Here is an 18,390-nt window from a genome sequence, read left to right as displayed (position 1 = left end):
ATGCATTATCGGTAGAATAATTCGTATGTAATTAATTACTATATGTATTACCTTTGATCATAATATGTACATACGGGCTATATACAGAATAATTTGTGTGTAATGATTAGGGACATTATCTATTATTTTCGTAGGTAATATCTGCATGTAATGTTGAATTTATTAGTGAATAAGATTTGTGAGTAATGTCCGTATGTAATGCTGATGTCGATCAAGAGTGATCAAGTGCTTTGAAGAATCCAAATCCAAGTGTTTGATGAAAGGTTAGTGTTGCTATTGTTTCTGGGAGAGATCTGGGTAGAATAGAATGTGAATCCACTCCTTTGTTGAATCTAAAACTGATGTGATTTAAAACCTTTTTGAAATCAAGTGTTTTTCCAACTAAGTGAAAAAAAACTTGTTGTTTTGTCGAATCAACCGGTTGTTTTACTCTTAGGAGTTTTGAAAAGGTTGAAAACTGTTTTAGTTTGGTTGACTAAACTGTCAAGCCAAACAATCAGTTGTTTCATGGTTTCAACTGATTGTTTCTTTGAAAATCCTAATAGAATTCAGTTTTGGTTGTTGAATGTGCTTTAAATGTTTTTCAATTGAATACGCTCCTTCATTAATTGCTTTGAACAATCTTTGGAAAATATAAATGGTTTGTTTATATTTTCAAACAAACAAGAGAAACAGATTTGAGTTTTTCAATTGTGACAAAGTTGATTCTAAGATTTGAACATTCACATCAAGCTTTGGGTTTTCAAAGAGAGTGAAATAGAATTGCAATTGTATTGATTTCAGTTTGTACTGTGAACAAGTGTAATCCCTTCTAAACCTACTGTATTTCTGGTGCTGTGTTGCCAAGGAGTGTTGTGTGTTCTTGAGGTGGTCAAGATCAATACTCTTGGTGTGTTTTGCCAAAGGGAGTGTGTTTCTTGAAGGATTCAAGGTCACTACTTTGGTGGTTTGTGTGTTGTAATCTGGTTTGATTGCTTAGTGGATTACCTAGTGGTTTTCTGGGGATTGGATGTAGTTCTTGGCTTAAGAGTGAACCAGTATAAATTGTTGGTGTATCTCTCTCTTACTCTGAACTCATTTAATTTCGTTTTAAGCTTTACTGGTATAAACAACCGATTGTTTTGAAGAAACAACCGATTGTTTTTCTGTTGCTTTGCTCTTTAATTGCTTATATTCTTGACTAACTTGATTCTTGTTCTGGATTCACACAAAGAATTTTGTTAAACCGCAAAAAGTTTTCAAAAACCCCTCTTAAACAATTCACACCCTCTCTCATTTAAGGCCATATATTCTAACAAAATTTACTGACGAATAAAAATTCGTAGGTAATATTCATATGTAATGTTAATTTTACTTACAAATTTGTATTTGTACGTGTGTAAATCTGAAATTTTTGTAGTGACATAATGTAGTTAGATGAATAAGTTTGATATAGTTGGATGTTATGACTTAATGTCTTATATTGAACCTCAATTCTTATTGTTCTTCTAGGAGTGAGGCACTAGGAGAGTCAACATTGATGAGCTATATATGAGTCAACTCTCATATAAGAGATTGTGACACTACCTTCAACAAAAAATTCTAAAAATAATGGATTTGAATCTTCTTCCTTACAAGTTACTCAAAAATAAGTTTGAGTTCCTAATCATCTCTCCCTCAAGAGTGAATCATCTCTTACTCTTAACCACGAGTGCCTCACCAATGACCATTTTATATTATTGTTTACCATAATGAAACACATTTTCCTAAAACACTTGTCAAGACTTTTGATATAAAAACCACTTTATAATTAGTTATCAAGATGAATCATTGACTTTTAACGACACCAAAATTAACTCATAATAAGAATAAGAAAAGATCGACCAAATGATTGGTTTTGCTTCCAAACATTGTGGATGGATATGAGGTTGTTTAAAGTCCAGAGGTCATTCTAGTGACAAACTTTTCAACTAATGACGCCAAAACCAACTTGTCATGACAAGAACCAATAACAAATGACTAATTGATCAATTTCCCCCACAAGCTTCTCATTATTATTGTGGTTGCATTTGAAGTTTTTTACAATCGAGAGACCTAAAATCACACCTTGTTTAGATCTTTGTAGTCGATGCACATTCGTCATTTGTCGCTCGACTTTGTCACCATCACCACATTGGCTAACCAAGTAAAGTATCAGGCCTCTCGGATGAACCCGACCTTGAGGAGCTTCTCGGCTTCGACTCTGGTCGCGAGTCTTTTCTCTTCAGCGTGGTTTCTTTTCTTCTGCGCGACCGAACGCGCTTCCTTGTATACTGAAAGGCAATGAGTAATGATCTTAGGATTGACGACTGGGACGTCAGTGGCCATCCACGCAAAAAGATCCACATTTCTCTTTAGGGCTTGATGGATGAGCTCAGCATCAGCGACTGCCATTGTTGTGCCAATACTCGTGTATCGTTCCTCATCGATGAAGGGGACGTGGCGCAGCTCATCCTTTGCTGTGAGTCTTGGCTCGACCTCCCGTGGGTCGAGGTCGGCCATGGCGACCGCATGTTCGGCCGATTGTGCATGTCTTCGAGGGGACCTCCCTCGTCCAGGCATCTTACACCTGGGCAAGTAACTATTGGTGACCTTCTGCTGAGTGGGCTCCACTCGCAGGCTTTCTGCATAACACTCCCTTGCTATCTTTTGGTCCACGTGAATGGTCAAAATGTTGCCCGATAGGGAGGGGAACTTCATCGCGAGGTGAGGGGTGGAGACGATCGCCCCGAGCTTGTTGAGGGATGACCGTCCAAGAAGGATATTGTACGAGGTGTTGGCATCAATAACCAAGTACCTTATCCTTAGGGTTTTGCTGGCCTTGTCAAGGCCGAAGGTGGTGTACAACTCGATGTACCCCTTCGTCCCCACTCGTTCTCTAGAGAAACTGACCGCGTGGTCGTTGTAAGGCATCATCTCCTCTATTGGAATCCTCAAGGCTTTGAAGGTCTTCCAGTAGAGAATGTCGACCGAGCTTCCCTGATCTACTAGGGTCTTCATGATGGTGAAGTTATCGATGTCGACCGATATCACCATTTGATCGTCTTGGGAGGGGTCTACCCCTTTGAAGTCATCATCTGTAAATGTTATTGGTGGCATCCTTGACCGGATGGCCACGGAGTTCACCTGATGGACAACACGCAGATGCTTCTTCCGTGCACTATTAGAGCTTCCACCCGCCGGCGATGGTGTTTATGACCTCACGGCCTCTTCTACGATCGTCTTTGGGAAGATTGTCCCTCCTCCCGTGGTGTCCCAACGATGGTCGTCTTCTCTGGGCCCTGGAGGGGTGCTGTCTCTTTTCCTTGGTGCTTCCTCCCTACAAGGGGAACGCTTGGTGGTGCGGTCGCTCTGCATAAAGCAGCGCAAGTGCCCTGCTTGAATCAACTCCTCTATTTTGTCTTTCAAGACTTGGCACTCTTCGGTCGAGTGACTAGTATTCTTATGATACCGACACTTCTTGCTACGGTCGACATTATCAGGGCTCAGAGTCCTTCTGGGTGGCGGAATCAGCTCCGCACTAAGGGCTTCTTGCAATATTTTCCCTCTGCCAGTGTTGAGGGGTGTGTATCATGAGAATTGAGGCCCACGATTGTCTCGCTTGGGATCACCTCGTCCAGACCCGGACCTTCCTTGTCGTTCCTTCTCATCCTTCTTCTTGTCGCTCGCCTCTGCCCGAGCCTGGTTTCTAAACTCGCGAAGCTCTTCCAACTGCATAAACTTGGCGGCTCGACGCTTAAGTTCGTCCAATCTTGCCGCAGGTTAAATACACAAGCTGTCTGCGAAAGGACCCAGTCGGAGGTCAATCAACATATGATGCATTGCCACCTTAGGGCTGAGGTTTCGAATGCTCATAGCGACCTTTTCGAACTGGTCGATGAACTTTCTTAGGGACTCTCCCTTCTCTTGGCGAATGCTGACTAGTGCAATGGACGTTAGGTGGTGGGGTCGGCTCGTCGTGAACTAGACATCAAACTTAGCCACCAGTGTTTCAAAAGAATCCACTGAGTTCGGAGGGAGCTTTGTGACTAGTTCAAAGCTCCTCCCTTCAAGGAAGTTGGGAAGACTCAGCATAAGACTGCGTCATCAGTCGTATACAGACTCATGTGAGTGGTATACGCATCCATGTGCTCACCGGGATCAGTCGTTCCATCATACCGATCCCTGTTGAATCCCTTCCACTTATCTAATAAAGGATCCTCCATGACGAAGTTAGTGAAAGGGTGGCGACGGTCGGTCGCAGCAGTACCGGATGTGTTCATCGTCTTGTTGGGATGAGATTCACCATCCATCTCCAGGGTGGTGTTCTTGTTCTTCAGCTCCCTCTCAATGTGAGGGTCGGCGGCCGTGGCGAAGGACCTGCCCACCTGGTTGGTCGGGGTAGAGGACGGTCCTCCTTCTACCAACTTCTTCATTTCTTGGTTCTCCTTTCGCAGATTCTTGATCTCTTCTTCGTTCTTCCTTGTTCCATCTTCATGTGCCTTCTTCATCTCGGTCAGCTCCTTCTGGAGAGCCAACATCATTGCTGCTTGGTCTTCTTCGGACATCCTCTCGCTAGCCATACTGCGGGATGATACCATCTACTACTGCTTATTCACACTATTCTCTGGGCCCCACGGTGGACGCCAATTGTTCTCGAACGGGTTTGGGACCTGGAGAACGATTGCTCCTGCTTCCACCATCAGTCGGTCTACGATGCTCCAAGTTCTCTGCTACACCATCCTCCTCTCGGTCGTCTGGCTCCACAGGCGGGGATGGTACCTACAGAAGGCACTCCAATGCTCAAGTCAGTCGGGGTGTTAGCACTCAGGTGTCAGAGTACTGTAGATAATGACGTACCTTTCTCCTTGAAATGCGTGCTATTTATATTACTTTAATGGGTCTTCGTTGGTGGGGCGGATTAGGGAATTGGTTTGTGCTTAGGGTTGCGCTAAACAACCCTTAACTATGGATTAACCCTACTGACTTGGTCAACCCTTGGCTCAACGTCAAGGGTCGGTCGGCCACGTGTCGTCACGTGGCCTTCTCACCATGGTTTAGGCGGTAAGTTGATATGAGTGCTGACCGACTCACTGAGTCGTCCGGTCGTACTAGTACAATCTTAAATGAGAATAATGAAGTCTTTAGAATTCTATTTTCAATAACATATAGTTTGACTGTATAATTGTTATATCCTTTTAGGTAAAATCATACTACAATGTATTGGATTAATTTGTCACAAGAATATGCCTGGGATATACATAGAGTTTAATTTAAGACATATGTTCCTCTTTCCTTTATGATTGAGGATACAAGAATCTTGGTTCAACTTGACAACATCTTTCCTAAGCAACTAGTTATTCACCTTATTTAGTAAGAAGAAAGAAGTTGTGAGGAAGATGACTAACACATTGTTTGCATTACGCCATTATATGGCATGTAAGGGAAAAGCATATGTATAAATATCAAAGGGAACATTGTCTCCATCTAGCATCTACACATACCCATTTCACTTTTGAAAATCATATGTTTTCGGATTTTACTTTTTTGGAATCTTTTTTCTGAAATATATTATTTGTATTCTTGATTTGGTCTCTTCAAAATGAGACTTTGATTTTTTAATTCTATTCCAAAATTTTATTAGGGATAATAATGCAGGATAGGCTGTCTTGCACTGGGTTGCAAAATGTGGAGTAGATTGACATGCAAAATATGGGTTAGATTGGCTCATCCCGCATGAAAAATGCGGGTTGATTTCATTGGCTTGCCCTACATAAGAAAGTCAGGTTGATTTCATTGATCCGTTCCACATAAGTGTTGACGAAGAGTGATCAAAGGCTTTGAAGAATTCAAATCCAAGTGTTTGATGCAAGGCTGGAGTTGCTGTTGTGTTTAGGATAGGATCTGGGTAGTTTAAATGTGTAATCCACTCTTTGTTGAATCTAAAACTAATGTGTTTTAAAACCTTTTTGAGTTTAAAGTGTTTTTCAAACTAAGTGAAAAATAACCTGTTGTTTTGTCGAAACAACCGATTGTTTTACTCTTAGGTGTTTTTTGAAAAGGTTGAAAATTGTTTTGGTTGGTTGACTTGCTGTCAAACCAAAACAATCGATTGTTTCGTGGTTTCAATCGATTGTTTCTTTGAAAATCCTAACAGAATTCTGTTTTGTTAGTTGAGTGTGCTTTAAATGATTTCCAACTGAATACGCTCCTCTATTAAATGCTTTGACCAATCTTTGAAAGATATAAATAGTTTGTTTATGTTTTTTAACAAACAAGAAAAACAGATTTGAGTTTTTCAGTTGTGAAAGATTGCTTTCAAGTTTTGAACATTCACATCAAGCTTTGGGTTTTCTCAAGAGAGAGTGGAATATGATTACATTTGTATTGATTTCAGATTGTTTTGTAAACAAGTGTAATTCGTTATGAATATTCTGTAAATTCTGGTGTTGTTGCCAAGGAGTGTTGTGTGCTCTTGAGGTGGTCAAGATCAACATTCTTGGTGTGTGTTGTGCCAAAGTGAGTGTGTTTCTTGAAGAGTTCAAGGTCACTACTTTGGTGGTTTGTGTGTAATCTGTTTTGATTGCTTAGAAGATTGCCCAGTGGCTTCTGGGGACTGGATGTAGCTCTTGGTTTAAGAGTGAACCAGTATAAACTGTTTGTGTATCTCTTTCTTCCCTTAAACTCCTTTAAATTCAGTTATTATTGCTTTACTGGTATAAACAACCTATTATTTCGTAGAAACAATCGATTGTTTTTCTGGTGCTTTGCTGTTTTGTGCTTTATTTCTTGGCTAACTGAATTCCTGATTTAGTTTCACACAAAAGATTTTGTTCTAGCTGAAAAAGTTTTCAAAAACCCCTCTTAAAAAATTCACTCCTCTATCGTTTAAGGCCATATATTCTAACAACAAGAGTTGGACCTCGGACTGGTTAACCAACCCACATAAGATTTGTTTTTAAAAAATGAATAAAAAATATTTTTTGAATAAATTTATTTTTTATTTATTAATTTATTTTTATTTAGATGAATTAGGTAGATGAGTATTATTTTTATGAAAAATATATAATAAAATACGGATAAAAAGAAATTATTATGATATGATTTTCAATGAAATTTGGATTTTAGTCATACTAATAAATTAAATAATAAAATATTATATATTACTAAATATATACAGTTTTTAAAATAATATATGTGATGGAAGAGGCCCAAGCACAAGCCCACATGCAAGCCCACCAAAGAGTAGATTTGGGCCAACCATAGAGTTATGGCCAAGAGGATCCAAGAAGACGTTCTTTTACATGTTCAAATGCCATAAACTCTAGTGTAGAGTAGACTTTAATTTCTTGTCAAAATTAGCATAAGAACTTTATTTGTAATTTTCTTAGAATTAATTTTGGCACCTAAAACACCAACCTAGGTAAACTTAGAGTTTCTAAAAAAACCTCTAAATTTACCAAGGTCGGTCTAGAAAGCCCATGGAGGGGGTGAGCATAAAAACTAGACACACCCCTCCCCATGTGCTCATTTGTGCACCCATGTGCCATGTGCACCCATGTGTTTCACATTTACATTTCATTTGGCTAGCATTAGGGTTGCATTACGGTCCTCCTTAGCCTATAAAAGGAGGAGCCTACACCTTGTATTTTCAAGTTTATTGTGAGTAAAGTTATGCTGCCATTTTGTGCCAAACTTTGCTTCTCCTAGAATTCTAGGCTCTAAACTTCATTTCCTTCACATCTCCTTGGGCTGGCCGAACCTCCCTATAATCATACCTATCATGCACCTTCAAGATCAACACCACTCTTAGGAGGATCTTGCACACACACCTTCATAGCTTCCGCACCACTTTCTTACATGATTCAAGAAGACCTTCATGAAAATGCCATCATTTAGTATCAGAGCTTGGGTTCTTCAAGATGAGTTGCTTTTGGTCTTTTCATTTCTAGTTCTTCTTTATTTCATGTTGTTCATCTTATTTCCATAATTTTCTTACTGTTTTTTGCATTTTAAATTGTTTTGGTGTGCTATTTGGAAGATCCAACCGAAGCACTTTTTGTTCAATTGATCTTGAACAATTTCTTGTGCAAATTGTGATAGGATTCCATACACCTTGAGTTGCTGTTTTTCTTTTAGGCTTTTGAGTCTTTATTGCTTTCTTATTTGGTTCATATTATGCTTTTGAGTCTTTAATTTCTGAATCCATATATGTTTTGTCAAGTCATGTTCATCCACAATGTCAACAATTCTTAGTAGTCCTTTATTTGGCTTGATTGTTTCTTGATTTTGGGTATCTTTAATTGCTTTGAATCTGCTGTTCTTTGATCTTTTGGTGCCTTTTTAATTTTAGTTTGAGTTCCTATTTGTGTTTAGATCCTACACAAATTCTATTTCACAAATTCTATTGTGTTTAAATTTTGGTATCTTGCTGTTTTTGTTTCTAGTTTCCAGAATCCCCTGTTTCACATTTTCTGTGCTGGCTGTTTTGTTCCAGAAAAATATTTTCACTCATAGGAAAATTTTGATTCTCTGGAACATGCAAGTTTGAAGTGTTATAGAAAGGAAAAAAAAAAGAATTAGTCCAAAAGAATCAACAGAAAAAAATGATAAATCTTTTAAAATCAGTGTGCAAATCTGAGGCGCTACAGCTGGCGTAACTGAACACTAAAATTGAAAAATTTATTAAAAAATATTGGTGCATGCGTTTTGAGTGATTCCAAAGCCAGATTTTAGCTAAGATCTTGAATATCTTGCATATCAAATTTCAGAATCATATCTTAAAAACACAGCTCAGCATAAATTGGGGAAAAACACGTTTCTGGCTCACAACATTTTCCAGTGGTGCTGTTTTTTTATTTGGTCATCTAATTCTAGTGCCATTCTTAGGATTCTTTTGTGTGCCTACCTTTATTTTGGTACCTTTTATTTGCTTGCTTAATATTTTTTGGACCTCTTTCTAGTTGTCATAATCTAACTCCTTTTGGTGGTACTGTTTTATTCAATTAAATTGTTTCTTGCTTTTGTTCTTTGACCTCTAATTTGGTGCTGGAATTTATTTCTCCTTTGGTACCTAATTGAATGGAAACTTGACTTGGGTAAGGTCTAGTCTTTTGATAGGTGCTGGAATTGGAGAATTAAAACCTTCATTCTAAGGGGAAACAAAGCCAAGGCCGAAACAAGCTTTCTTGAAAAAAAACACTACAAACACTTGGAGGGCCAACAAGCAAAGACAACAAGGAAGTGCATTTAGCAAAAAGAGGATCAACAAAGGGAGTTTTTCTTAATTTCCTTGCAACTTAATTTGTGTTAATTACTTCTTAATTACGATTTAGACGGTGAGTGTGTCTTCAAGGGCTCCAAGTGTCCAAGAAGCCTCACCTAGGGCCGACTAGTATAGAACTCTTTAATTAGCAATTGTTAATTGTTCTTAGTTGTTTCTATATTGCTTAATTAGTAACGCTTTGTATGTGTGGTTGTTTTAAGTTTTGTTAAAAACCGTCTAGCTTTGTTAATTAGTTAGCATGCATTGTTTTCTTGCATTAAAATCTGATTTCTCAACTTAATTGTGTTCCAAGTGGTTTACTAAGAGAAAGCTTTGTGTGAAGACATTGAGGGATAGTTTTTGGCTAAGGCAAAGACTTGGTATTTAAGTAGTCCACTGTGACTCACCTCCCTTACCTGGAAGACTACCTTCTTTGACTTCCCTAAATTTTTCTCAAGGTAAAATACTTCTACACACAAAGTTTTAGTCATGTCTTCTCACTCCTCTAAATCTCTTAAAAGTGAGGTGAAATCCTTGAAATCTCTTTTGAAGCAACTTACTAAGGATATTCAATCAATTTCATCTAAACAATTGGAGAATGAGATCAAAACTAATGAATTGACTAAAGCAAAGAATGAGAAGTCTCAATTTTCAAAAAAATTACATTCTCATGCATCTAGCTCTAAACATCATGATTATCTTGGGGAAGAAAGTCTTAGGAAAAATGAATATCATCAACAATTCCCTAGGAGAGCTAGGAAAGAGAGACAAGAAAACCTAACCAAGCATATCTCTCACACTCAAGCTAGAGAAATTCCATGTTTAGAATACCTTGGCAATGATCAATTAGCATCTCAATGTTTCAATGAAAGATCTATGATCTTAAGGGACAAAGATGAGAATAGTAGCCAAGAAAAAGAAGCTAGTGAGAGTGAAGAAAAAGTAAAAATAGAAAAGCAAGAGAAAACCCTTGGGAAACAAAAGGCGTGGGAGAAGAGTGTTCCTTCCCACAAGGTCATTCAACAAGAAGGAAAAGTTGAAAATACATTTGAAAATATACCTCTTGTTGAACAAACTAGCCTTACCTTTTGTAAAGGAACACTTGCAAGCCTAGAAAAAAAAGAAGAATCCTTAAAAAAGGCTTGCATAGATAAAAATATAGTAGATTATTTTACATACATGCCAAGATATCACCAAGTGAAGGTCAAGTCATCTATAGGCATCTACAAAGACAATCTTTTATGTGAAGTAGTGCCTAAAGAAACTTGTCATGTCTTATTGAGACAACCTTTGCAACGAATTGAAATTTCCATGAACAAAGGTTGTATCAACGAGACTACCTTCACACATAAAAGAGAAATTCGTCATGAAGGAGAACTCATGGGTCAAATTAGAGTTGATAAAACTCTAGAGCTTTTAAAAGGAAAATTATTGTCACCCATGAGAAAAGATGTTCAAAGACATTACCCTAGATACATTCCGTGTTTTAAAAATACATCTAAGGCGATGTCTCATGAACTCTATACTCCTTCACCTTTTGCAAATGATCATTGGGAAGACATAAGCCTAAATTTCATATTAGATCTTCCTAGGACAACAAAAGGTTTTGATTCCTTTTTCATGGACATGGATAAACTCTTCCTTAAAGAAGTGACAAGTCTTCATGATTTCTCTTCAAACTTAGTGTTGGATAGAGCTCCAAAATTTGAAAACCATCATTTGAGGATTCTCTTGGAAAAACTTGCAACTAAGTTGTCCTTTTCAAATTCTTATCATCCTCAAAAGAATGGTCAAAATAAAATTGAAAACATAGCTCTTGTTACTATGCCTGGAGAAATCATGGGATGAGTATCCTTTTTCTATTTTGCATGCATACAATAGAGTAGTCCACAAGACTACTAATATTTCTACATTTGAAGTTGTATGTGAACATAGTCCTCTTTCTCTTTTTGCGTTGTTACCACTTCCTAAAGGAATTATGCTTAAGGAACAAGTAACCACTATTGAAAATTTTACAAAGCATGAGAGGATTAGAGAACACATGCAACCATCAAAAGAGAAATATTGTAAAAAGTTGCCAAAAACAAAAGAAAAACAAAAATGGCAACTTCATAAAATTGATTTGTATATAACTGCTTCAACTAACTCATTTGCTTTATTTGATAATTCCCCTAGGTGGACGTTTGATCCGGGAGGGCAAGCATAGTTGAAGAAGCAAGAGGCTGCTATCCGAGATCAAATCTCTAGATCTGAGGATAGATCTTCTCAAGGAGAAGGAGATGATGGACACCATCCAGCCACATCCATTTCCCTAGCCATGAAGAAGAAGAAGCAATGGATTTGAGGACAAATCCTTTTCAAGAGGGAGGGGATGATGGAAGAGGCCCAAGCACAAGCCCACATGCAAGCCCACCAAAGGGTAGATTTGGGCCAACCATAGAGTTATGGCCAAGAGGATCCAAGAAGACGTTCTTTTACATGTTCAAATGCCATAAACTCTAGTGTAGAGTAGACTTTAATTTCTTGTCAAAATTAGCATAAGAACTTTATTTGTAATTTTCTTAGAATTAATTTTGGCACCTAAAACACCAACCTAGGTAAACTTAGAGTTTCTAAAAAAACCTCTAAATTTACCAAGGCCGGTCTAGAAAGCCCATGGAGGGGGTGAGCATAAAAACTAGACACACCCCTCCCCATGTGCTCATTTGTGCACCCATGTGCCATGTGCACCCATGTGCTTCACATTTACATTTCATTTGGCTAGCATTAGGGTTGCATTATGGTCCTCCTTAGCCTATAAAAGGAGGAGCCTACACCTTGTATTTTCAAGTGTATTGTGAGTAAAGTTATGCTGTCATTTTGTGCCAAACTTTGCTTCTCCTAGAATTCTAGGCTCTAAACTTCATTTCCTTCACATCTCCTTGGGCTGGCCGAACCTCCCTATAATCATACCTATCATGCACCTTCAAGATCAACACCACTCTTAGGAGGATCTTGCACACACACCTTCATAGCTTCCGCACCACTTTCTTACATGATTCAAGAAGACCTTCATGAAAATGCCATCAATATGTGTAGACACATGATTATTATTATAATTAAAAAATAGTATAAAATAATATCTACAATATTATATATATAAATAATATTATATTTAAATTTTATTTTAAAAATAACTTAATTACAACTACTACACTGAATGCATAAACATATATGCATTTAAAAAAACATCGTTGAATGTTAAAAAGACAAAAAAAGTATCAATCTCGAATAAATGATTTTAATTTTAAAATTTTTTAGAGTATGAGAGTGTACAATAAAATTTACACCAAATTTTTTCAATTAGAAAAAAAATAGAAAGCATTTCCAAAAGAAAAATTGCACCTCAATTAAATAAATAAATAAATAAATCTAATTTGGAGATTATTATGCAGCCCAATAAACAAAAATCCTAATAACCAAAATCACAATGTAACCCTAATTCCACACCACCCAACGACACCACCGCACGAATCGCAACCTGCAACAATCGCATGAACGCACGAACCGCCACCACTGCGTGACATCCTCTGCCCAATCGCCACCGCCGCACTCGTTCTGAAAAGACACACCACCTCCGCACCAGAGAAGACGCAACACTGAAACCAAAACGCAACTCGAAACCTAAAGTGAGTTTATTCCATTTAATTTTTCCCATTCAGAACGACACCGTTTAAGATAAAACGAAAATCCAACTGAACTCGCCAACTTGAAGTTGACTCGCGTATTTGAACGGGTTCACCGAGTTGACTCTGAGTCTGTGGAGTTTACTAACGAATTATTCCGATAAGGTTATGTGAAAACGTAAACTCGAATTGACTCGCGAGTTTCACAACCATCCTACAACACTTAAGCTAATGGCTACAACACTTAAGCTAATGTACAATCCATTATACTCTTTTGTTTTTGTTTTTTTTTAAAATTTTTTCAAAGGCTAACGAGTTTTTCCGTTTCTTATTTTCTGAATGCTTATAATAGAATTAACAGTTATATTAAATGCTTGTAACAGAATTAACAGTTATATTAACTGCTTGTAAGAGAAAAGACAACTATGTTGAACGAAAAAACAGCTAGGATAAAAGCTGATCTATTGCTCACAACACAAGTTAAAACACTTAAAAAGTGTGTTTGGATAGTGAATTTCACAATTTCAAGAAAATAATTTCAAGAAAATAAAAGTACATTAAATTTGAATGGGATTTATACTATGATTTAAATGTTATTTATAGTATAATTTGTATGAAAGAGAATATAGATTTGAGAAGTGTAGACTATTTACAAATATTGTATTCTTGTTGGAAAGTAGTTACGAAATGAAAATATATTTTATGTTCACATCTTCCTCTTTCACATCACTCTCTAACTTTCCATATTGCAAATTCAACTCTTCTTCTCACAGGGCGATCTAAAAAACAGGGATAACTTGGAGAGACTCTTCTCCAGAACCACACAAGCTCTATATTGCGTCTTCTCATTTTCCTATTCTAGTCTTTTTTACGTGTTCTTAGTGTTTCAGTTAATGAGATCATATACTGAAACAAGTTCGATTCGTGATCCACTTCACTGGCCTCAAGACGGTTGTGGAAGGCCTGGCGAAGCATTGTGTCTCTCTGCACCCACCCTTTTCAAATTGCAATCTCTGGCTTTTCCACAAACCCACTTTACACTGTTTTGGAAACCAAGGACTTAATCGTATGGATATGTAAAATACAGGATTTCCCGGAAAGCAAAAGATCAATTAGCAACCTTGTGTTCAAAAGGGAACGTAAGAGAAGCTTTTGGGAAACTTAGAGCCGTTGTTGCTTTGTTTGATCAAATGCCGAGGAAGAACATCATGTCATGTAACATCATGATTAAGGCCTATCTAGAAATGGGCAACATCGAGAGCGCTAGGAACCTGTTTGATGAAATGCCTGAGAGAAATATTGCCATGTGGAACGCGATGGTAACGGGTTTGGCCAAGTTTGAAATGAATGAAGAGTCTTTAATCATCTTTTCGAGAATGAATGAGTTGGGGTTAATGCCAGATGAGTACTCGTTGGGTAGCGTGCTCATCTACGAGCTTTGTTTGTTGGCCAACAAGTTCATGCCTATGTTATGAAATGTGGGCTTGAGTTTAATTTGGTTGTTGGAAGCTCTTTAGCTCATATTTATATGAAAGCTAGAAGCATGGACGATGGGGAGAGAGTTATCAGTTGGATGCCAACTTACAATTTGGTTGCTTGGAATACACTTATGGCCGGAAAAGCTCAAAAAGGGTCCTTTGAGGGAGTTCTGGATCAATACTAGATGAAAGAAATAGATGAAATATATATTTATGAGGTGTTTTATAAATGTGATTACAGTATCTATTTATAGACTGTTTTACAACCTAATTAAGGAAAGAAATAATAGGCAATGAAAGCTAGAAATAATGGGTGTTTAAAGTTGTACAAATCAAATAAATAAAATCACTAACAAATTTGTCCTAATAAATATAAAATGGAATCTGCACTTAATTATAACATAATTCTCCAGATTATGCAACACTCCCCTTCAAGTTGGTGAATGTATATCTATCATTCCCAACATGCAAGTAAGATCTTTGAATTGTTTTTTGGGAAGTCCCTTGGTAAACATAACTGCCAATTGGAGTCTTGAAGGGATGTACTCAGTGGCTATAAGACCATCATCCAACTTCTCTTTAATAAAGTGTTGGTCTATCTCTACGTGCTTTGTTCGATCATGTTGAACCGGATTGTGTGCAATACTGATAGCGAACTTATTATCACACGCCAAGCCCATAAAAGCTTCATATTTTATTTTTAGGTCATCCAGTATGATCTTCATCCATAAGAGTTCACACACCCCTTGAGCCATGACTCTAAATTCTGCCTCTGCACGTGATCTTGCAACTACATTTTGCTTCTTACTCCTCCATGTCACCAGATTTCCACCCAAGAACATGCAGTAGCCTGTGGTGGATCTCCTATCAACAATCGATCCTGCATAGTTAACATCAGTATATACTTTCATGGATAAGTTTTCCCCCTTTTTGAATAACAATCTTTTTCCTGGAGAGGCTTTTAAGTACTAAATAATTCTATCTACTGCCTGCAAGTGTCTTTCTCTTGGATCATGCATAAATTGGCCAACCACACTAACTGCATAAGCTATGTTTGGCTTAGTGTGTGATAGATAAATGAGTTTTCCCACAAGTCTTTGATATTGTGTCTTCTCCACTTTTGGGTTTTCCTCATTATTCCAAATCCTATGATTTTTCTCCATTGGCACTCCAGTGGTCTTACAACCCAACTTACCAGTCTCTTTGAGAAGATCAAGGATGTATTTCCTTTGAGAAATAAAGATGCCCAGTCTCGAGTAAGCAACCTATATCCCAAGGAAGAACTTCAGCTTCCCAAGATCCTTCATTTCAAATTGAGCAGCTAGTGATGAAAATAAAAAATACATGAAGATGACCAATGATACTATACTCCATCTCAACAAGCATTTAAAGATGTCATCAATAGGAGGAATGGTCAAGGACCACAATATTTGAAGTTCTTCCTATTAGTGTTCTTAATATGGAGGCCCAAACCCAAAGCCCAAGCCCACATTGAGGCCCAAGCCAACACATGATCATCCATCGTTAGCCAACACAGAAGATAATAAGAGCAAGGGCATAAGCATTAAATAAATGAGCATCATCGGATGTCTCTATTTGTAATTTCTTTTGTGTAGTTTTTAGTAGAACTTTAAAAGGGAGTTGTAGATATTAAATAAGGGGTACTAATGTACAAAACAAGTCACACCTTCCATATGACATAAAAGAGTAGGTGTAGATATAGTTTTAGGAGGTGCCAAAGTAGGAAAACAAGTCACACTTTATGACTTGTTTTGGCTCCAAATTTGAACTCTTGAATTTGAATTGTGCCTTTTCATTTTTCAGCCCTCTTCTATTATAAATAGAGAGGCATTGCTCATGCAATTCAGATTTTAGAAATTGAAGAAAGGAAACTCTACTCAAATAGAGAGAGAATTGTGAAAGATTTAATCTCCTTCTCTAAGTCTTATCTTGTGAGCTTTGGAGGGCTTCAAGTGGCGGCAACTAGCACTCATTTTGGAGCTTTCACCATCCAAGTGGCGTTTCCATCTCCTTCAAGTCTTCATCCAATTAAGTTCCTTCTTCCTTCCATCTCCATTTCCATGTTTCTAGCAATTCCAATCGATAGTTTGTCTTTTTAGGTGTTGTTCTTTAATTTCCACCATTTGTTCTTGTTTCTCTTGTGCTTCCTTTTATTTCCAGCACTTAATTCTCCTTTCAACCGGTTCATATGTGTTAGTTACTGTTTTTAATCGGTTTAGTTGTTCTATATTGTGTTTCTACTTGTGTTCATGTGTTGATCTTGCTTTCCTTTCCATTTTCGCCCTATATTTGTGTATAAGGATATGACACTCATGATTCTTATGAGTTTGGCTCTTCATTTAGAAGGCAATGTCCTTAAGCCTCCTTATTGTGTTGTACCTTGTCTTGTGCCAATTCAACTCACATCATGTGGTATCTAGAGCTATGGTTGTGTGCAATTTTTTTTTTTAAAGTTGATTGACACTTTAATTTTGTTTTTGTGATTAGTTGATTCTGTTTTTGTTTTATCTTGAGTCTTTCTTGCTGTTTTAATTGGTACAAATTCACTTTGTTTGTGTCATTTTAATTTTTGAATCTATACATGTTTTTTCTAGTCATGTTTTTTCCTACAATGTCATCAATTCCTTGTAGTACTTTTATTGCTAATTTTGTTTGATTGATTTTATTTGACTACATTTTTGTGATTCTATTTTTTGATTCTTTGGTGCATTTTCTTTTTATATTTAAGTTCATGCTTGTGTATTAGTTCTATACAAGTTCTATACATAAATTTCATTGTGTTTTTGAAGTTTCTTAATTCTGTTTTTTAATTCTAGCATAGGTTTCTCTGTTTTCCAATTTTTGTGCTAACTTCAATTGCTTATGAAAATTATTTCTGTTGGAGAAAAATCCTGAAACTCTGGATTTTAGTAGTTTGAAGTGTTATAAAAGAGTAAAAAAAAGAAGTGCATCAAAATTAAAAATACAAAAAATGTGATAAATCAAATACGTACAAAGTGCAAAAATATGACTCTGGAAAAACAGTGAGTGGCAGTGATTTTAAAAAATTTATCACAATTAATTGGCGCACTGTTTTTGAGTGATTCTAGTGCCTATTTTGAGATAACATCTTGAATTTCCAGTGGTTTAAATTTCACATTCCAGTTTGCATTCTCCAGTTCCAGTTAAATCTTTTAAGTCACGCACTTTTTTAAAAAAAATTCCTGTAGCACTGTTTTTTGGTTTTCTTCATCTATTCTAGTACTATTCTTTAGGATTCCTTTATGTGATAGCTTTTCTTTGAGTGCCTTAATTTTCTTGCTTGTCTTTTTCTTTTCATGTTCAGTTTTGTCATATCTTAAATTCTGTTTTTGGTTTAGCTATTTATCGTTTACACCTTTTCTTGCTTGTTTTTTCTTGTTTCTTCTAGTTTTGTGGTGCATTGATTTTTGAGTAAGTGTGGTTTGCTTTGGCATTTTTCACTTGAGGCTCATCCAATCCACAAGAGAGGCTTGGTTAAGGAAAGAAAAATTTTCTTGGAGTGGTTTGAGTGCCTTTATCCCTATTACAACAAGCTTTATTTTGCTTTCTTTTGCTAACAAGTTTTCTTTAATTGTTTTCTCTTTGTGTTTTGTGTTTCTTTATTATCATGGTTAATCTCTCTAGTGGAGAATCCTCTAAGCCTCAATCACCTCAAAAGGCATACCTCATTGGTGAATTAAAGGATGCTAAACAAACAATTGCACAAAAGGATGAGGTGATAAGACAAATGGAGGCAAGGCTCCAAAGATTAGAGATGGATCGTGAAGATGCTCATCAAAACTGAGAGAGAAGACATCATCATCATCATCATAGGCATTCTTCAAGGACGTCTCAAAGTTCTTATGGGTATCATGAAGAAGCCGAATGAAGAGGCACCATAATCATGAAGAAAGGCACCAACATGTGGCCAAGCCTTATTTGCTTTTTGTAAAATTACCTAGTT

General features: G+C 37.0%; 1 protein-coding gene and 1 pseudogene across 1 annotated transcript; one reads left to right on the top strand and one right to left on the bottom strand.

Moving 5' to 3' along the window:
• Positions 1-2,172: 2,172 nt before the first annotated feature.
• On the bottom strand, positions 2,173-3,117 carry LOC137829172 (uncharacterized). The gene has a single exon (XM_068635967.1). The coding sequence runs from the start codon at positions 3,115-3,117 to the stop codon at positions 2,173-2,175; it is 945 nt and encodes a 314-aa protein (XP_068492068.1).
• A 1,471-nt stretch (positions 3,118-4,588) lies between these two features.
• LOC137829171 (pentatricopeptide repeat-containing protein At2g41080-like) lies at positions 4,589-14,590 on the top strand (annotated as a pseudogene).
• The last annotated feature ends 3,800 nt before the right edge of the window (positions 14,591-18,390 follow it).

This window comes from Phaseolus vulgaris, chromosome 7 (genome assembly GCF_000499845.2).
Source record: "Phaseolus vulgaris cultivar G19833 chromosome 7, P. vulgaris v2.0, whole genome shotgun sequence".
NCBI lineage: Eukaryota > Viridiplantae > Streptophyta > Magnoliopsida > Fabales > Fabaceae > Phaseolus > Phaseolus vulgaris.
Note: the sequence above shows the minus strand (reverse complement) of the source record. Positions and strands in the feature narration are given on the sequence as shown.